This window comes from Ceratotherium simum, chromosome 30, assembly GCF_057802395.1.
Source record: "Ceratotherium simum simum isolate JZ-2026a chromosome 30, ASM5780239v1, whole genome shotgun sequence".
NCBI classification, from domain to species: domain Eukaryota; kingdom Metazoa; phylum Chordata; class Mammalia; order Perissodactyla; family Rhinocerotidae; genus Ceratotherium; species Ceratotherium simum.
Genome location: NC_141929.1, coordinates 1,834,382 through 1,855,494, shown reverse-complemented (window position 1 = coordinate 1,855,494; position 21,113 = coordinate 1,834,382). Strand labels below are relative to the sequence as shown.

General features: G+C 61.4%; 1 protein-coding gene across 6 annotated transcripts in view; it reads right to left on the bottom strand.

Annotated features, from left to right (window-relative positions):
* PIEZO1 (piezo type mechanosensitive ion channel component 1 (Er blood group)) overlaps window positions 1-20,274 on the bottom strand; it is a 66,940-nt gene extending 46,666 nt beyond the window's left edge. For 4 of the 6 annotated variants that reach the window (XM_087419798.1, XM_087419799.1, XM_087419801.1 and 1 more), the window contains exon 1: window positions 19,932-20,274. In XM_087419798.1, the coding sequence (XP_087275924.1) occupies window positions 19,932-19,995 (64 nt within the window). In that variant the 5' untranslated portion in view covers window positions 19,996-20,274. The remainder of the gene's footprint in view (window positions 1-19,931) is intronic. The other 2 variants (XM_014792597.2, XM_087419800.1) reach the window with 1 other exon arrangement.
* Between the last annotated feature and the right edge of the window lie 839 nt (window positions 20,275-21,113).

The following is a 21,113-nucleotide window of genomic DNA, read 5'->3' as shown; positions in this document are numbered from 1 at the left end:
GCGAGTGTGTGTAGGGGCGCGTATGAGAGGGCGAGTGTGAGGCGGTGAGTGTGACGTGGTGAGTGTGAGGAGGGTGAGTGCGGGGGAAGGGCGAGTGTGGGGGATGTGTGGCTTCAGGCCCCGGAGTTCCCCCACCGCTGCCCCTGTCGCCGGGCTGCAGCCGAGGCGGCTGTCCCGGCCCGGCCCCTTACTCCCTGCCAGAGGCCTCGGCGGCAGGGATGAGCGCAGACAGGATCGGCTGGAAGCTCTGGGGGAGGAAGGACGCTGTGACCTGGAGCCGTTCCCACCCCCACCCTCAAATTCCAGGCTCATCGGTATGATTGGGTTCCCGCAGAGGCGGCCCATCAAGGGCACCTGAAATGATGGGCATGACGAGGCCATGCCACATCGGGGACTCTGCTGACCCAGGACACAGGCCTCTCTACCAAGACGTGCACCTCGTCCTTGCAGGCCGCGCGCCTGGGCACCCAGCGCCTCTCACACGGACAGAACCCGCCTAGGACTGACCGCCAGACAGGGCCTCTCCAGCCCTCAATAACGGCTGACCCAGAGCCGCTCAGACTCCGGGGCGAGGGCAGCCACTTGGCTCTTCCATGCGGAGAGCAGAGGACACAAGAGTTTGACACGGGGCTCCCACGAGAGCAGCCAGCCAGTGCAGTGAGCCGGCTTGCGCGGCGGGAGAGTGCCCGTGAGTCAGGACTCGGGTCCCTCTGCAGGCCCCCAATTAACACGCACGGAGCATCCGTCGCGTGTCAGGTGTGGTCATAAACCCAGTGATGGGGAGAGGAGCAGGAGAGCCAAGGGGCCACCCTTGGGACCAACAGTCTCCTGGGGACAAAGGTGGACAATTAACTAGCACACAAGAAATACAACCAGAAAGAGATGATGAAAACGTGAGCCCTCAGGAACCAGCAGGGCGGGTGCTGCTCAGACGGGTCCTGAGGGAAGCCCTCCCCTTGGGGGGAGATGGGACCTGGGCCAGGAAACCCCACTGAGGCACATCCAGTGCAAAGACCCTGGGGTGGAAATGCACTGGGAGCTCTCAGGAGACCCAGAGGAGGGCAGGGAGCGGGTGATGAGGCAGGACTTGCTGTGACACACAGCACAGGCCACACACAGTCTCTGGGTCTCTGTCACAGGAGACTGGATCCTTTCAAAGGCCCCTCTGCAACATTTTCCCATCAGTTCTTTATTGTGACAAAATTCAGCATAACCCATTCTAAAGAGCTATGGTCCTCAAACGGGGGGTTCCCAGGCCACACCATCAGCATCACCTGGGGGTTTGGTGGCAGTGTAGATTCTCAGGCTCACCCAGACCTGTGGGGGCCAGCCCTGCAGTCGTGTGGCAACACCCCTCTAGGGACGCGGGTACGCCCTACAGACGGAGACCCGGTGCTACAGAAGGTTACCTCAAGAGCTGGAAGGAAACCGGTGTGTAATTTTTCCAACTTAGAAGGAGCGAATGATTATTCACCACAGCCCCCTTGCCACACCTGTCTTTTGATGTGTGGCATCCAACCTGACCGTGTGACCCAGGACTTCCCCTGGAAGGTTGACGCCCTCTGTCCTCGTTACCTGGCTGGGGTCACCTTGTCCCTTTGGCTCTCTGGCTGCTGCCTGCCTCCACGTCCTGCCTCTTGACAGACAGGACGGCCCACAGCAGTTGGGCTCAGAGGCAGTGGGGGCCTCCAAAGAGCTCTGGGCTGCTTACCGCCTTCCGGTGCCACCCCTCGGGGCCAGGGCCACCTTTCTAAATGTGGGGGACCATCCCAGGCAGAGCTCTGGGCCTGGGACACAGGTTGGGGTGCTGACTCAGAGCCCTGCCCTGTGACTCAGCCGGCCCGCAGTGCCCAGCGTCCCTCAGCCTGTCTGGTCCGGCTTTTGCGAAGGCCCCAGATCCTGGTCCCAGGCTGGCCCCGCTCACCAGGGCCCTTCCCTGGCACCTAGGGAGGGATGCCACCCGGCCATCTCCTGCTGGCAGGAGGGGATGGGGTCACTGGCTCCTGGGAGGTGGCCTGGCCAGGTATGGGAGGGGACCCTTCAGAGCCCTGACCTCCCCAAGGATGAGAGGGATGAGACGGGCAGCACAGGGTGGCATCTCATCAGGGTGTTGAGGAAGGTGGCTGTGACCATCTCTCACATCTCAGCAGGACACTGGTATCAGGGCCTCCTCAGCCTGCCCCCTCTGTGCCTCGGTTTCCCTTTTGGTGAAATGGGACAACAATGCTCCCCAGCGGATGCCAGTCCGAGCACATCACCTGTCCCCAGAAGGCACCCCACACATGTGACTGAGCGAGCGCCTTGCAGAGCTTGTGTGACGACCAGGTGACAGGTAATGTCCAGGGCAGCCATGTCCTTGGAGAACCTGATGAGCTATCTCCATCCTGGACGAGGGTGCTGAGGTCAGGGGTCGTGCCTGGAAGCTTGGCACTGTGACCAGAGACCTCGTGTCAAATCCGCACAGTGTGTGTTCTCAGAGTGGGCAGGTTGGGAGAGTTTGTAACGGGCCTTCGGCTGGGTGTGGTGGTTAATTTACATGTCAACTTGGCAAGGCCATGGCCCCAGTGTTTGGCCAAACACCAGGTTGGACTGTGGCTGTGAGCAGGTTTAGATGGGATTAACATTTATATCAGTGGACTCTGACTAAAGCAGGTGACCCTCCCTGAGGTGGGTGGGCCGCAGCCAGTGGAGGAAAGCCTCATGAGCCAGACCAAGGCCCCAGGGAAGAAGGAATTGGGACTCAAGATCACACATCAACTCTTGCCTGAATTTCCAGGCTGCTGGGCTGTCCTGCAAATTTCAGACGTGCCAGGCCCACAACTGTGTGAGCCAATTCCTTAAAACCAACCCTCTCACATGTATGTGTGAATGTATGTACGTGGTGTATGTACACACACACACACGTTACACGAGATGTCCTATCTATCTAGACCCTATTGGCTCTGTTTCTCTGGGAACCCTGACTGACCACTGGTTTCAAGGTTCTGCACTGCGGACGCCAGGCTGGCCGACCTGTCTCTGAGGTCTGGGCCCAGGTGGCTGCTCTGGACAGCTGTGTGGCCCAGGGCTGGGTGAACAGGGTGCTGGAGGCCCCACACATTCTGGAAATTCAACAAGCCCATGAAGTGGCCAGGGGAAAAGTCAACACTGGCCACTCATAACAACCAGCCTGGGAAGTGGCTCAGACGGCCCCACCCCAGGAGCCGGCCTGGAAAGGGTCCAGCTCACGCTGTGCTGAGCACCCAGGCACAAGGGGATGGCGTGGGCCTCCCCGGGCTTGAACCCTGGGCTCCGTCAGGCCAGGAGGGGGCCTCGGTTTTCCTTTTGCATGAAAGGTCGCTGACCAGCTCATGTAACATTCACTTTCCTTTTCCTCATTTTTGAAAGTTTTTTAGCTGCAGAGAAGCCCAGAGAGTAATCACTCTGGCCATAGACAGTAATAGGCAGTCCCACTCCTCCGGCACCGTCTGCTGGCCTCTGACACGTTTCTCCTGGCAACATGTATTTTACTGAATTAAACGTCACTGATGAAGCTGAAGGGCCCTTCACTCATCTCCCCACAATCCCTCCTTCCTCCTCTAGGAAAAGCTCTCATGAATTTTGGGACAGCTTTCCAGGAAAGGGCCATTTCTGAGCTCTGGAATTCCATCCGGGGTCATTTTCAAGGGGGCCTGCCGGGCCTGTGGCTGCGGTCTGTCTGGGGCCAGAAAGAACAAAAGAACCTCCAAGCGAGCTGACCTTCCTGGGCCAGGCCCCGCACCCGCCACAGAGGGCCCACCCTTGCCCGCGCTCCTGCCAGCCTGGCTGGGCCCCTCCCTATTCCCGGGAGACCAGAACCCAGAGGTTCACCTGCCATTGACCTGCCGAGGGGAAGAGGGTGGAGGGGGGCAGACCCTGCCCTTCTTTCTCCCTCTGAAGTCAGCTCTGCATGAAGCCTGAGCTGCTGAGAAGTGGCTGAGGGGGAAGCGATGGCTTTGCTGGAAAGCCCTGCCCCCCCCACCCCCGCCCAAGTGCAATGCCCTCAGCTCTCAGCCAAGGCGCCCGGCCCTGCGCTCATAGGACGAGCCGGGTGGAGGGAGGCCCCACTGCCGTCTGCTCACCCAGGAGGGACTGTGTCTGGGGAGGGAAGGTCTCCACAGGTCACAAGCCAAGGCTACTCAGCTGGTGAGTGACAGAGCCAGGCTGGCCAGCTCCCTCCAGGTCAGACCTTTAACTGTGGGGCAGCGCCTCTCAGGACTCAGAGCAATGGGGGAAGCCCAGGGACTGGGACTCAACTCTCCTCTTCGTGGCTCCCGCCACCTGCAGGACAAAGCCCATGCCCCCTGACGTGCCTGCCAGCCTTCCCAGATGTGCCCATGGCTCCTCGACAACCAGACTCTTTCCTAAAGCATCCTCGTGGCTCACACGCACCGCCCCCCATGCAGCCCTCCCACATCGTGTGCATGGCCAGGCATGCCCCTGGAGCCCTGCCTGGCTCCCACCACCTCCTTAATTCAATGGACCCTTCAGACCCAGGCTTGCAACATGGGACCTGTGAACCCTTGAAGTTCTGCACTGCCGTGGGGGGAGGGGCTGAGGCACAGGCCGTCACCTAAGGGTTGGGTCCAGCACCGCAGACTTCCAGACCCGCTGGTGTGGGGCAGCGTCCCCTCCTCCGGCACTGCTTGTGGCACAGCGGGCATTTCAGCGCTGCCTGGCGCCTGCAGCCTCTCCTCCCACACACCCCCACCCCGGCCCGTGGACCACATGGTGGGGATGGCGGGAGTGTCCCCACTGTCGGCATGCTGGCTCCTGGTGATGGATAAGCTCCCCAGACGAGAGCAGAAGCAGATTAAGTAGCCACTTAGCAGAGCGCGGCCATTCCCTGTACCCTGGGGGAAGCAGCGGGTGGGGACAGGGCAGTCCCGGCTAAAGCTATATGTCCAGTTCCTGGAAACAGGGGAGTGAGAATAAAGACCTGGCCCACTGCTGGCTCACCCACTACATCCTGTTTTTATGGAAAACTAATCTAATTCCCAACAGCAAAGCAAGCAGCTGACATCCGTGGGGGTCCCGGGAGGCCATGATGCCCGGGCCCCGGAGGCACGAGCCAGCCACCCCTCACCACCCCCTCCCCCTGCCAGCTCCACTCACAAGGGTCAGAGCCTCCATCCCAGCATCCCCTTGCCCCTCACCTCAGACCCTTCCTGGCAGCGAGGAGCAGGCCAGCTCGCATCCAGCCCCTCAACCCCCCTAATCTCAGCTGGACCCTGCTCCTCGAAGGCCTTGGCCCGTCTGCACAGGGGTAGCTGTCACCCTGGGGCTGCCGCCCACGATGGGCAGGTCAGACGCACCAGAGATGCCACGAGGTGGGAGCACCTGCTCCTGGGCCTGGCAGCCTTGTGTCTACAGGACTCGGGCTTTGGAGAAAGAAGAGCCTTGGCCAGAGGCCTGGCTCTACTTCTGCGGACTACAGTCCTCTCTGAGCCTCAGTTTCCTCACCTGTAAAATGAGGATGCCAGCCTCATCCATTCAGAGGCTGAAGTGATGAGGTCATGATTGGGACACCAGCATTGTTTTCTTAATGACAAGCCTGACGGCCAAAGGCTGCTCTGAGAGTCACCGGCCACCTGCCCGAAGCCGCAGAGCACTGGGAGCAGAACCAGGCCTCACCGCCCGCCTTCCACCGCTGCACCCTGACCACAGACACCCTTCCAGGCCCCTCCTGCTCCTCAGGGTCAGGGCTGAATCTTCGGGAACCTGCAGGCTCCAGTCGGCACGAGGAAAGAGGCCTAAAGCGGCATCTGGCTGGCCCCCCAACCCCAGGCTTTGCTGCCGCTGTGCCCCACTCTGTGGTCCCTGCTAACACACGGACAGGACAGACACGTGGCTCCCACACACCTCCTTCAGCTGCTGCAGCCAGTGGCGGGAAACCAGGGAGGGCCAGAGAACAGGGGGGCCAGGAGCCGAGACAGGCGAGCAGGCCTGGTGTCTCCTCCTGCACTCACTCAGCGCCCAGTGGGGCTGCAGAAACTCGCTCCCGACTCCTCCCCCACGCTGTCCCTCCCACTTGGAGAGGTTGCCGAGGCCAGGCCCCTCCCCCACCCACACACAGACACACCCACGGGCTGGGGTCCCCCCTCACCACCCCCCGCACTCTGCTGGCCAAGTGCACACAATTCCATCCTCGCAGTTTTGATCTGGACGGATCCCGCGGAAGCCTGAGCAGGAACCTGCAGGTACAGGCAGCCCACAGGCACAGCCAGACACCTCTTCCCTCTGAAGCATCCCCCAGTCCTCGGTGCCTAGATGCCAACCACACCCGCCCTCCTGTGACCTGGCACACAGCCCCAGAGCTGATGTCCAGTTCTGTCCCTTCCAGCTGTGGACCCAGAACTTGCTTAACCTCTTCCAAATGCGAATCTTTGTGCTGCTGCCTCAAGGATGGCAGGGGTCTCAGGGGCAGGCCGGGCCACACAGGGCACCGCTGTTGTGCTCCTTCCATCAGCCAACTCCCAACCCCGGCCTTAAAGCAGGGGGCTGCCTCGTGAGGCCAAGGCTGGTGACAGCCCCCAGGGTTTGGGGCCAGGCGTCCTTCCTCGGGGAGAACACCAGGAGCACCCTCAGCTGCCGGCACTTTCAGAAGCCGGGAGAGGTGGCTGTCAGCGTGGGTGCACACCACCCCAAGCCAGGCTCCATGCCGTGGGCAGGGGTCCGTGCCTGCCCCAACCCACTCCTTCATCCCTGGGCTGTGGAGGACCCTCCCAGCAGCAGCCCACGATGTCAGCCACACGATGCCTTCACTGCTGTCCTGTGGAAGCGCCCAGAACCGTGACTCAGCCAGACGCAGCAGGTTCCACTGTTGCCACCTGATCGGTGGAGCCGAGGGCCGGGCCTAAAGCTGGGTGTCCTTACCCCGACACCCAGTCTCAGCTGCGGGACGTCACCAAGCCGTGGGACAGCTCTGCCCCGGATTCCTCACCGGTGAGGCCACCAAGGTGCCCCAAGGGCGTCGGTGAAGAGCTCCTTAATCAAAACCTGTGGTATGCAGCTTCGGCCTGGACAGGCTTCCTTAAGACATGGAGGCAGCCCTGCCCGCCCTGAGAGGCAGGTGATTAAGAGGTTTGTCATTCATCCACGGCAGAGGCAGAGCGAGGGCTGGGAGAGGCAGCACTATCCCCGCCTCCCTCTCACTCAGGTGGACTTGGCAAGGTACTTCCACCCACATCACCTGGCGGGCTGTCCCCAGGGCCATGAGGCCACTCGAGGCAGGTGCTAACCTTACAAGTGGAGATTAAACCAAGTGGGGCATGGGGAGGCCCGAAGATAGAAGGGCAGCTGCAGGTACTGGGCGCCTGGCATAGCAGGTAGCCATGTCCCACTTCTAAAGGTGGAGAGTTCAAGGCCCAGAGAGGCTGAGTAACTTGTCCCAGGACACCCAGTAGCAGAGCCAGGACTTGGAGCCGTGTCTGATGGGATTGGCTGGAGGAAGGAGTGGGAAGGTGATAAGAAGCTTGGCCTAGGAGCTTTTCCATTCCACTGCCTCTGCTCCGCGGGCACCCACCACCCCAGCAGGCAGAGGAAGGTTCGTGTGGCCTCCTAGACCACTGGTTCTGAGGAAACTCACTGCCCGGCAGATGCTGGGCACATAGGGGCCACACACGCTCAAGCCTGAATCCCAGCACGGCCGTACTCTGGAGCGCCCCAGTGACAGTGTTCAGGACAGGGCAGAAGTCAGCTGAGGTCCCAAGGCTGCCCCGGTGGGCCCCATTTTCCACCTGCACAGAGCGGGGCTGGGACAGAACAGGAGCCACAGAGGTGACGCCAGCGGCAATGACGTCCAAACACCCAATGCCCTGGGGCTGTCCTGGAGGGAGACCTGACTCCCCGCGGCTGCTAGCATGACCATCCCCCACCACCGAGACCCCAGGGTCCAGCATCTCCTGTCTCCATGGGCTGACGTCCCTCACCTGCGTCAGAACTGGGGAGAGGCCACGGGAAGCCCGGGCCCCCACTTGGTGCAGCAGGGAAGCTGCTGATGCAACTATTGCCCAGTACCTAGTCGGCCACGGGGCCGTGTGGCCCAGCCACCGGCAGGAGCCACCACCAAGAGCACAGTTCAGCGAGGAAACCAGCCCCAAGTTACAAACAAGCAACGGACAGAGACGGAGCCTGAGTCCCTGGAGGATGCTCACGCCACGGGGCCCCACACCCACAGGCGGGCCAGGCTTCTTGAGAAGCAGGCCCAAGTCTGGCAGGGGATACAGAGGAACCACAGCGGTCCGGCTTCCTTCCACATGAAACGGTCCCAAGGCCCTGCCACCTGCTCCTTCTCTGAGGGGTGACCCTCAGCAGCTCCTGCCCACGTCCTTAAGTCACCTGTGCAAAGGCACGAGCTCCTGAGGCCACCCCGACCAGGATGCCCTTGCCCCTTGGCAGCACTGCCCTCCCCAATAGGGGTCATTCCATCTGGAAAGCCCTCAGCCCCCACACAGGACCATGCCTGCCCCCTGCAGGCCGCTGGCAACGCCTCCTGAAGACACAACTGAATGCACCATGGGCCCTCGGCCCCTCAGGAGGCCTGGAAGTGTCTCTCAGGCTCTGGAATGTGATAGAGCCTGTCCAGCCCAGAAGCTTCTGAAGCCTCCTCTTGAGGCAGCAATTACTCCTCCCTCTGCCTCGTGCACCCTCCACCCTCGAAGGTTGGGGGGCTCCTCCCAGCTGGGGCTCCTCGGTTCAGAGTGGGCCTCCAGAGGAGAGTGGCCCCTGGTCCTCGCAAATAACTCTTGGTGCCCCACCCTCCATCACATGCTTTCCACAGTGGGGAACCTGGGGAGAAGAGGGGCGGACAGAAAGGGACAGCACGGCCCTTGAGAGCGAGAGCGGAGAGCTAAGGGGGATACCCCCAAATGGGGAACTGGGACATGAGGTCGGCCCAATTTAGGGGCACGAGAGGAAATGGGCAGGGAGAAAAGGGGCCTCGCTCCAGAAAATCCAGAGACGTGTGGATGGGCAGAGGGTCAGGCGGGAGGCAAGACCCCTGGGAGTGAGCGCAGACTCCCTCTCTGTGTGGCCGCAAGCCTGGGTTTTGTTTATTCAGCATAAGCTGGGCCTCACTCTGGAAGGATTGATAATGGGGCCCTCACCTCCCCCACCTACCACTGGTGTCTTCACCTGCAACCCCAGGGGCAGATGGCCACCTGGAGGTCCCCCAGACTCTAAGGCTGAGTCCCACAGGGCAGACTGCCAAACGGAGCGGTGGGATGGCAGGCGGGTGCCGCCTCCGTGGGAAGAAGGGTGCCCAGCATCCCCTGGCTTCCTCGGGCACAGGACGAAGGGACACAGGACTCCAAGCTCAGCCCCCGCCCTTCAGCATCCAGGACCTGCGTGGAGCTCCCTCCGGGCCAGATGACCTCTAACCCTTGGCTTCTGGCTGGTCTCATTCTCCTGCTGTCACATTATGCACCCGCTTGCAAGGATGGAGACACTGAGGCAGGACAGGTCCTGGCCGAGGTCGCGGAGCCAACAGGTGCCAGGATCACATGGCTGCCGCCAAAGGGTGAGGCTGCCCCACACGAGGGCCCCCTCAGACACCACCCCAGGGACCACAAGAGGCCTCAAGCCTCTGCTCCTGGATCCCTCCCCCCACCGCAGGCCCTCCACGTCCCTCAGCACTGCCAGCCCCTCTCCTGACATCCAGAGATTAGGGCCATCCTGGCCGCCTCTCCCAGGCCAGGCAGGTCTGCACCCACTGATTATGTGACTCCGGCAGTGGGATGGGAAGCGTCACAGCCAGGGCTTGGGAGCCGGACAGGGGGACCCTCGAGACCGGAGCATCAGACAGCGCAGCCTCAAGCAGTGCCTGTGTGTCACAGCCTCACCACCACACAGCCTCTGTCTACATCCACTTCCACACGCAGGATCGGGCAGTGGCTGGCCTGGCCCTGACCATGCAGAGTGACATCAATGAAGAAGCGAGGCACTGTCAGCCAGACGGCTCCACACGGAGTGGAGGAGAAATGGCTATGCTGGCCGGGGGCCGAGCTCTGGGCTGGTCCAGGGGGCGGGGGGACAGAAGAGGAAGCAGGAGACCTAGTGCTGACCCACAAGTGTGGCTGTGCTGGCCGAGGACTAACAGGCGGCTCAGAGGCAAGAAGCACGCTGGGACCACATGGGGCTCCCTGAGGATCAAACAGGACAGGCCCCAGGGCCAGGCTGTGCAGGCTGAATTGGAGCCGCACTTGCCAAAGCACCTGGGTGCAGCGCTGAGACTGTCCTGGCCTTGAACTCAGTGTCCAGCCCGGGGAGTTTGTCCCGAGGGGGACGGTCAGAAGAGAGAAAGTCAGGCAGCACACAGAGTGGGCCCCTGGGAACAGCAGGCGGGTCAGGAGGCCCGACGGTCACAGCACAGCAGCCAAAAGAAAGCACTGCATCCAACAGGCGGCGAGGGGAGGCCACGCTGAAGACCAAAGTCCCAGCCAGGCCAGAGACACCCAGGACAAGAGCTGGCGAGCGAGGGGGCGGCCCCTGGAGACAGTGGGACAAAGGACCTGGGAGGGGAGTCGAGAAGGTCTGAAGGCCAAGCAGGCAGACGAGGGGTGGGGGGTTGAGCAGGAGGGCACAGGCGGGAAGCAGGAAGCACATGGCAGGGCCTGGAGGAAATGGGAGCCAGCCCAGCCAGGGCAGAGCAGCCCACCCGTCAGGAAATGCTGAGAGAGGCCCCTCGTGTACCAGGCACCCAGGCCACAGCCACCCTCACGATGAGGGAGAAGAGGACGTTCTGGCGGGGAAAATGACCGATTAAACAGAGCAGGTCACCGGTTAATGGGACTTCAAATTAAAAACACCTGCTCTTAAAAAGACACCATTACGGGGGGGCTGGCCTGGTGGTGTAGTGGTCGGGTCCGCGCACTCCGCTTTGGCAGCCCAGAGTTCGGGGGTTCAGATCCCAGGCGTGGACCTGCACACCACTTATCAAACCACGCTGTGGTGGTGTTCCATATACAAGAAGTGGAGGAAGACTGGCACAGACGTTAGCTCAGGGCCAATCTTCCTCACCAAACAAACAAAAAACAAAAAGATAATCCAATTCTTAAAAATGAGTGAAAGATTTTTCGAGACATGTCCCAGAGAAGATATCGAAGGTGATGACCACCACTCGGCATCCGGGTAATGTAGGGTAAAGCCGCAGGAGATGCCACTTCATGCCCACAAGCCGGCTGAAGCCAAAGGCCGACATACCATGTGCAGGCGAGGGCGGGGGCCCTGGAGCCCTCCTGCCCCACCAGGGAGCGTCAAGACATCACCTGGAGAACTGACTGGGGTGTCCTCGAGGTGAGCTGGGTGCCGCCCGTGACCCGGCAACCCCACGCCCAGGGAGAGAACGACACTCAAGTGTGCACAGAGGGACGTGCGCACTAGCAGCCTCGTGCACACTCGCCGATGCAGAAGAGGAGAGGGGACAAGGACATGTGGCCGGTGCAGACGGAAGAGTCCTGACCAGCACTAACGAAGGAGCCACCGAGGCAGCAACCTGGACGGATCACACAAACACTGCGCTGACCGACAGCAGCAACACAGAAGTCCACGGCCCTGGTGGCCTCTCGAACATGAACCCCCCATGCAGGCAAAACTAACAGGGCCACGAAAGTCAGAGAGTCGTGGGGGGGTGACTGAAAGGGGGCAAGTTGTTCCCCGGGCAGACGTGTTCTCCATCTGGAACACATGTGGATGTGTTCAACTGTCAAAACCCATCCTCCGGAACACTGAAGGTCTGGCCCTTCGTCTGCTCGCGATATCTCAGTTAAACACGATGCATGGACTATGCGCTGTCCTCCACGGGCTTCTGTAGGGACCCCCAAAGCAGGACCTGGCACATGGCAGGTTCTCTAAACGTATTTGGCGAGTGAATGACCAATAGAAGGCAGCAGAGTGACCGAGTGTCTGCCAGAGGAAGATGGTGGCAAAGCGAACGGCCGGCAGGTCCGGGGCGAGGACAAGCTTGGGGTGGCGAGATACAAGCCCGGCCAGGGAAGTAACTGGGTAGTCACCGGGTACACTGACATGTTGAAGGCGTGGGGTCTGGGGGCTCCCAGGGAGGCAAGAGTGTTGGTGTCAAGAACTCTGGTGCCAATGGCCACTCTACCCCCACCACGTCACCCTCATGTCCCCATCCGTCACATGGGACCCCCACCCCCCTGCCTGGAGAGGTGAAGGTGCCCACTGTGGAGCACCACTACCAGCAGTGGGCAGGGCGTTGTCAGAGAGTTGTGCTGAGTGGAGACTAGAAGGTCAGGGACCCCATGCCAGGCTGAGCCAGCAGGGTTTTCACAGTGGGCCCTGGGCAGCTCTTGGGGCTTTAGGTGGAGGAACGGCTGCTCAGATGTCTCAGGAAGCCCCGTTGGCTGTGGGACGCATCTGGACGCAGAGCCGGAAGACTGGGGCAGGGAGGGCGGAGAGGCCCCCCGCTCTGTCCAAGCAGAGGGTGCGATGGCAGTGGACCTGGGCAGAGGTTGCAGAGGGGCTGGGGAGACAAGTGGACACTAAGTTAGAGAAACGATGCAGAGGCTTGTGCCCAAGTGACCGGTCAGCTGGGGGAGGCAGCCGGATAACTTTAGGGATGAGGAGGCAGAGTGAGCACCCGCAGGGGCAGATGGAGGCCAAGGGCCGGGAGCTCAGGAGGGGCTGGAGAGCTGCTGTCCCATGATCCACACTCGAAAAGGCAGCTTGCAAACCGCACTCGAACTGCACCTAGATGGTAGGTAATGCAGGGCGCACGGCTGGCCTGCCAGGGGAGCACAGCACCTTACATGGGCTGACCTCAGGCAGTCTGGGCCACCTGCTCCTTGTGAACAGCACAAGACGGGGGACAGATATGCGCAGACAAAGCCTGGCACTCAGGAGCTCCCGCAATGTCGTGGGGTGGTGGGCCGTGGTGCTCATCATCACCCCAGCCACGGACAGATGGGAAGGAAGGGAAACTGGAAGTGCTAGGATACGGCAGGGGGAGGGGATTCCCTTTCTCTCTCAAAACCTCTTTAATGTTGTTATAATGATGTGGTACTTTAACCATAAACAGAAATCAAGTAAATGAGAGAGACTGGACCCAGGGCTCCAGTAGTTCCAGGAGGTGACAGGCCAAGACCCAGGCCTGAGGCTGGCGGCTCCTCCTCAGACAGCACCCTGACCACGGAGCCCACCCCTGGCCCCCTCCTGCTTTGCCACAACCACAGCCACAGTCACGGCCTTTGGCTGCTCCTGCAGGCCCCAGGAATCTGTTTACGTAGCAGTTTTGTTCTTTTCCTTTCCTCCAGAGGATCCACAGGAAGGCTGTCCAGGGCAGGGAGGCAGGAGAGCTGGAGGGACAGCCTCGCTGGCACACCTGGGCACTGCTGGGGTCAGAGCTGAGCTGGAAGCAGCCTGGATGGGGCCTGAGGAAGCGCGTCCCTCACCCAGCCGCAGCTCCCTGCGTGGGGCAGCTCCTCCCCACCGTGGGGCCCAGGGGCCTGGGATGGCGGCAAGCCCCCCATCCCCTCACCTCATGGATGGAAGCATGGCCCCCAGCCCCCCTCCTGCTCTACAGGAGCCGGCTGGCTCTTGGGCCCACTTCAGCCGCCCATACACCAGCAAAGGAAACCACGGGAGGTGGCCGCGGCATCCGTGTCCCTCTTTAGCCTGACCCCGAGGAAGAAGAAGTAGTCCCAGCTATATATACTTATGGAGAAAAACAGAGGGCGGATCAGAGCCTGGTAAACAGCCGGCCTGTTAGAGGGAACCTAAAAATACTCCCTATAATTATGTTATTAAAACACACCAGAAAAATTGACCCACCCCTCTCAGCAGAGGCCCCAAGACGGCTGCAGGGATGCGGGAGGCCACGCACGTCGGCCGAGGGTGCCCTGGTGTCACCTAGAGGCTGGGCTGGGCCCGCCGCCGCCCCATTGCACTCGGCTTGGCTCTCACCTCCCCTGATGCGCAGCTTCCCCCAGGGCCAACCACAGCTGTCTGGCCTCGGCCTCCGTCTGCCCATCCGCAGAATGGGGAGCTCCTGAGCCCATCTACCCCAGAGAAGCACTCCACAGGAGCAAGAGACGGGGCCGCGCTGCTGCAATTCCCAAGGCCTGGGAGCCACCTGACCTCCCATGAAGGGACCCCAGTAACCGCGGGTGCCCAGGGGGGAAGGACAGAGGGGACACCGAGTCACAGTGTGGCGGCTGTGGGCGGCACACGTGACAGATACGTTTATGCTTTGATAAGAGCAGACAGGCCTGGAAACGGAGCAAACCAGAGGTTTCCTTCTGAGAACGAGGGGGGGACGGGCAGACTCAAATGGTTAAAAAAGCAACTTAATCTTATCTAACATTTCACTGTTTTATGAAAAGTATTCATAGATTACTTGGGCAATTAAAACGAAATAAAAAATCAGAACAGGGGAGGGGTTCCAGTATCAGGTCCTTCCAGCCCTTCTCCAGGCCCGACCTCCCCTCCCCACCCCACCCAGCCACCACCAGGGCACTAGAGTTCAGAAAGAAACACACCCCCACAGCACCCCCATCCACCAGGCCACCCCCTCAGCTCCTTCCAGAGACAGAGGGCCTGAAGTAGGGGCTGCCTGGTCTGAGGCCCTGGAACTGCCATCCTGCACCCCCCAGCCTGGCTGCCAACTCCTCTCCCTCCAGCAGACAGCCTCATCCATCCGGGGCTCACCTCCTCCCAGCCCTGCTCAGCCTGGACCCTATTCTGCACGGCGTTACTTGGGAACCCTGTCTTGTATGGCATTATTTAAGAGGACGCTATTCTGTATGGCGTTACTTGGGACCCCATGTTTTAGGGCATTATTTGGGGACCCAGTCTCGTATGGCATTATTTAGGGGAACCCTATTCTGTATGGCATTATCTGGGGACCCCATCTTTTTTTAGGGTGTTATTTGGGGAACCTGTCTTGTAGGGCGTTAGTTGTTGTGCTGTTTCTTTCTCATCTGTGCTCCAAGTGCAGTGAATAAACACAGCAAAGGCACTTACGGAACCAAAGTGCCGGGAGCTGGCGGGACCCCAGACCTTCCTCCACGGCGAGGAGGAAACCGCAGGCTGGTTAGAAGAATGAGCCCAGCCCCTCCCACGCCCGCCACCACTGGCTCTGAACCAGACGCAGGCGCCTGGATCCAGCCCAGACTCTGTCCCATGAGACCCGGAGGAGAGAACGCTTGAATGAATTCGGGAGACTCAGGAAAGGTCCCGAGTGAGCGCGCAGGAATCTGCGCGGGCGGGTGGAGGGCGTGGTGGCAGGGGGCCGGCCCTGGACATAGCGCCTCCCCTTCCTGGGAACCGCCCGTGGCTGGCTGGGCAGCCCTGTGTGTGCCGGACACCGGTGGTGGGTGGCCCCTTCCACTCGGCTCCCCAGAGGCCTGCCCTGGCCGCTGACCGCCAGCACTTCGGCCCGGGTGCCGGCACATCTGGGAAAGTGCTCTGTGGCTCCCGGCCCACCAGGACTTGCATGGGAGGGCTGCCCCAGCCCTGCTCCGTCCAGAGCCCTGGAGACCAAGAGATCAGAGAGCTGGGAGCAGCCTTCAAGCTTTCATTATCTCATTTACAGGCGAGGAAACTGAGGCCCAGAGAGGGGGTGAGGGCAAGCTCAGAGCAGGACAGAGGCTGCTGCCACCCACAAAGCCCTCCCCTCCCCTGTCTGTCCTCCCAGCGAACTTCCACCCCAGGTTCCCCCAAAGGTAACATTCTGTCAGCAGGAGGTGTGGGACTCAGCTGCCTGAGAAGGAAAATTCCATCCCCAGCTTCACCCCTTCCTCTGGGTGAGTGAACCCACGTCCCCAAACCCCAGGGTCCTCATCCAGAAAACAGGCTGAGCTCAGAGGAGTCCAAAGGTTAAGAGTGACAGAGGTCAGGTGTAGAGCAGGTGGTCCTCCCGGCACCTCTCCAGGACAGCCTCAGGCTGACAGGGACAGGCAGCTGGGGACAGGGGCTGCCGACCACACTGCTCCCCTTGACCACACTGCTCCCCTTGTGGAAAAGCACACAGCAGACACTCCTTGTGGGTCCCCTGCAAGGCAGCCGTGTGCTGCCATATTAACGACTTCTGTAATGCAGAGTCTTCACTACAAGGAAGCACAAAATTGCTTTGGTAACAAGAGGGGAAAAAAATCTACGTAAAAAAAGGATCTACATAAAAAATGTCTTTGTCTTTCTAAAATAGATGACCAAGACCAATGTGTGTGTTGAATTCTAAGGAAAAGGGGATTTCTGAGGACCAGAGTGGTCAAGAGTGGCTCCCTGTAAGAAGGAGCTCGCGCTGGACCCTGAAAATTGTGGCAGCAGGAAGGGGGAGCTCCACAACCACTGGGTGGGCTGGCCCCATCTCTGGACTTGCCACGAAAGGCAGTCCCCTGCGGCTGCGCTCACGGCGGATGGGCCCCTCAAGATGAGGTCAAGAAGGCTGCCCTTCTTCCTCTCCATCTCTGAGTACCAAGAGCAAATTTAGTGCCAAGTCAGAACGGGAGAGACGCCACCCAGGAAGCAGCCCGCCCTGCAGGGCCAGGGGCTGAGACCAGGCACTCCTCCCACCCGCAGCCACAAGACTTCCTCTGCAGGACCCTTCCCGGCAGGGCCCGGGGCTCTCCAGGCCTGGCTGCCAGCAGGATGACCCCAGAGGGATGACCACAGGGGACCCATGTTCAGCTCCTGGGTGGACCCTGGCCCCTCCCCCAAACACACGCACAGGCACCCCTCAGTCCTGTCAACCAGGCACCTCAGTCCTGCTGACTCGTTCAGTCTTTCTGGGGGGCCAACATAGAGTCAGCGTCCCTTCCGCAAGGTTGCAAGGCCCCAGCTCTGAGGCCGTCCAGTCCTGGGTGCTCTCCTTCCTAGTGCCACCAGCAGAGCGCAGCCTCTGGATGGGACAGACCCGGGCCCGGGCTGGCTCTGAGAGCCCAGCACAGTTCACCCCCGAGGGGTTACTGGGTAAATGCTAGAGTCTCGGACCTGGACGCTAACAAGGCCCTGCGGCCAGGCCTCCGCTTTCTCATTGCCGAGAGAGGAACCCATCCTGCCTGCTCACAGGGGTGTTGAGTCAGCGATGGTGGAAACGCTCTGAAAAGGAGGAAGTGGCCCCATTCTAAACAGTAACACTTCTCAGTGACAATTGGTCTGGTGCAGGGGCCGGCCCAGTGTGCCGGGGGGCGTGCCTGCAGGGGGAGGCCCATCCTACAAGGCCAAAGCCACACTGCGGCACCACGTATGTTTCCCGTCGTCAGCCATAAGGTTCCTGTTTTAACCACCTGTCTTTTGGCTACGTTGTCTGTTTCTGGCTGCCCTGTTAGGTCAAGAGTCAGGAGGCATGGCCTGTCCTATGGGAATCACAAAATGTCCAGCCCTAACATCTCTCTAGAAGCTTTCAGCTCTGGGTCCTGACCCCGCCCCCCCCCCCAGGGCTCCAGGGACAACAGGTGAGATGCCTGCAGCCATCACCCCTCCCAGGGGGAGTCGGGGAGTCTCTGCCACAACGAAGAGGCAGAGCCGGGCTCTTCAGGTGGTGACCCCCACAGGGAGTGGCGTGGGGCCGAGGGCACTCCAGGATGACTCAACCCTTGGCACAGCCGCGGCCCGAGCCAGCACAGGGCACCAGTCTGACTAATATCCTCTGAAGGCCTTATGCACACCCACCTCTCACTTCCAAAACACCACAGAACTCACCCTTTCTAGCCTCAGAAGACACCAGAGCAAACGGTCCACTTCCAGCTCGGTCAGCTGGGCCTTGACATTAGCAGGACAGCAAGCAGCTCCCTTGGGAGCTGCCCACGCCCAGCCGGAGAGCCAGCGCCAGAGTCTCAGGTGTCACCTGGGCAGGGCCTTGGCCGGCTCCCCATCACACACACTCCCCCGAAGCTTAAGAAACAACGCTGAAGCCCACGTCCCCCACCAGGCCCCAGAATCGAGGTGGGCGTGGCCAAGGCAGCAGGTTTTTTTTTTTTAATTAATAGACTTTATTTTGGGGGCAGTTTTAGGTTTACAGAAAAACTGAGAAAGAAGTACAGAGAATTCGTCATCAAGCTCCTCAGGTGACTACTGTGGCGCAGGTGGGAACCTGGAGCGAGCGCCAGCTCAGCATCCAGAGGACATGCACTGCCCATGTCGGTAGCAGCCACCTGAGAGCCAGAAGAACCCAGGATCCCAGGCTAATTCTCAGGTCAACAAACTCCGGCCCTCAGGCCAAATCTGGCCCCAGCACTTGTTTGGGTACGGCCCACAAACTAGGAGTGGTTTTACACTTTTTAATGGTTGGAAAAAATATCAGGAGATTTCATGATGTGAAAACATTTACTACGTGGCCCATTACAGAAAAAGTTTGCCTACCCTGCACCAGGAGTTTCCACCATCTAGGGGGAGGTGCCCCTCCAGGAAGGAGCCACCACCTCCCGGATTCCCACAGGCCTGACCAGTTCCCTCCCTGTCTCTAGGGGGCTGCAGGTGCGCAGGCAAAGGTGAACCTGCTCTTTTGAGAAGCTTACCTGTCCATCCAACCCCCCCCACCCCCCCCATGCTGCCAGCTTCTAAGCCGACCTCTAGCTGGGTCTATTCTGCTTGTTTGTACTGTCTGGCTTCCTAGAGGCCCCAGGAGGAAAACAAGCCAGCAGTGTGCAGCCCGGCTCACCCTGCACTCTCCGGAGCACAGCCCAGGCTGTCTGTCCACACAAGGACTGACTCAGACCCTCCTCTCCAGCCTCAATAGTTTTCATTGATTCCTGTCCTGAAAATGTCCCCAAGCTTCACCACCTTCCTCTGCCACAAATCAAAACACAGTCTGTCTGGGAGCCAAGGGGCAGGCAGCTCTGGGTCTCCGCATCCCTGGCCTCCTGGGAGCCAGCTCCCACCTATAACAGATGTTGGCAGATGCCTACCTGGAGTGACTTAAGAGGCTCTGGAAAGGCTTTCAGAATAAAAACACCCGCACTCACCGCAGTCTGAAAGATTTCCACCCAACGGACAGACTTTCACAATGCAAACCACTCCATGTTTCGGTGAATTAATTTAATCAGACTGTCCAGCTCACAGCCACTGACAGCCCCTCGTGGAGGGAGGTGAGGGCCTGTCGAAGGGTGGAATGAGCTTCTGAGCACTCTGCCCTCAGCACCGTGGAGGCAGGGAAGCGAGCAGAGGGGAGAACCACAGCGACATGCTTTCCAGAAGGCGGACTGACAACCCAGCCAGCAGGGGACACTGATGCCAGAGTGGGGACCCTCGGCTCTGATACCGAGGCCAGACCCTCCAGGGGGTGTTTCCCACCCAACCCAGAGAGCAAGCCAGGTCACCGGGAGGGCAGGGAGGAACCCGAACTACTTTTTCCAAAGCATGGGCCTGCCCCAGTCCGCTGGCAGAGTGGGGACGGGAAGGGGAAGAGTGAAGGGCCGAGCCAAGGGCAGGGAAGTTAGTTCTGCTCCGGAGGCTCCAGATTAAACAGCTGCAGGCAGGAAGCCCGCCTTCTCCAAGATTGGTCGAGAAATCATGATGCAAGTTTGCGCTTTTTTTTTTTGTTAAAAACACGAAAGAGAAAAAGAGATTCGTGCCCCCCTCACCAATGCTCCGGCCCTTCCCATAGGGGCAGACAATCCCCTCCCAGCGTCCCTCCTCCCAAGCGCTGCGGGCGGAGGCACCAGCCGCGCTCTCCGATGGCGCTCGCCGGCCCGCTCCCGTGGGCGCCGGGTGCCATCCCTCCGCCACCCGCCACCGCCCTCCAAGCCCGGCGCTCCGACGGGGCCCCGCCGAGGCCGCCCGCGCCGCCCCGGCCTCCCTAGCGCTCTCATGCTTCTGGAATGCGGGCGCCCAGGGCCGCGCGTCCCAGAGAATCTCCGCGCTCGCCCGCGCACGGCCCTCGCCCGGCCGGGGAGTGGGGAGCGGAGACACAGCCCCCGTCCCAGCCCAGAGCCCGCCGCGCCCACCCCACTCACCGGCCAGGAGCGCGAAGGGCAGCAGCAGCCAGTAGAGGAGGGCACCGAGCACGTGCGGCTCCATGCCCGGGGGGCCCGGGGCCCGGAGTTGGTGGGCCGCCGTGGCGCTAAGGGGCGGCGGGGGGCACCCGGGGTTGCCGCGCCATGCCGGACAGGGCGGGTCGCTGCACGTGCCGAGCGCCGCGGCCAGGACCCCTGGCTGGTCGGCGGGGACCCGAGGGCCTCAGCGCTCTCCTCCTCCTCCTTCTCCTCCCGGTGCCGACGGCCGGGACCCGCGCCCGCTCCGGTGTCAGCCCTGCCCCGGGGCGGAACGCAGCTCGCGGCTCTCGGCGGCGGAGCAGGGCCGGACGGCGGCTTGGCGGCTCCCTCTGCCCGTCCGCCCGCGGGCCTTTATAAGCTCGGCCCCCGCCCTCCGCCGCGGGCCCGCCTCCGCGCTCCCCCGACGGCCCGGCGCGCCCGCCACTCACTCCGCGGCTCCACGCGGCCCTCGCGCCCAGCCAGCCCTCCTGGCCCGGGCGGGCAAGCCGGATCGGAGACCCCCGACCAGCGGACTTCCAAGAAGACCCCCAACCCCAACAGCCTTGGCGCCGCCTCTCTCGGTGTGCGCGCGGCGGCGGCGGCGGCGGCGGGGGGCGCTTCTCAGCCGGAGGACCCGGGCCGATCGCCAAAGAAAGGCTCCCTAGTGTCCGGCCCCCCGGGCAGCACCCCACGCCCGACTGTGCCCCGCGTGGTCGGAGCGACTTTCGCTTTGCACCCGCAGACGTGAGGACGCAGCGCCACCTGGGGACCGCGGGTTGGCTCGGGCCCGCCCGCAGGGCCAGCGCGGCAGCCAGGCTCGGGGTCGGACCGGAGGCCTCGCCGCTTCAGCCGTGCCTGCCGCCACCACCGGCTTGGCTCTAATCACAAGACGGAGTCATGACAGCCAGAGCACCCGCGAGGGCTGTTGTCCTCTTGGGTAAACCGGGGGTGAGGGGCGGGGAGGGGGACGCGGGGGGCCCTGAGTCCAGGGTTGCTGGACACTTCACCCAGGCCACCTAGGTTTGGCCTTAGCCACCCTTGAGGTGGGCTGGGAAAGGAGAGAGGAGAAGGGCCCCACAGAGTGAGAGGCGGAGCCGACGGTGTGGCTGCACTCAGGCCAGGGTCCCAAACTCCAAACAGCAGCATAAGGGAAGGAGAGAGGCT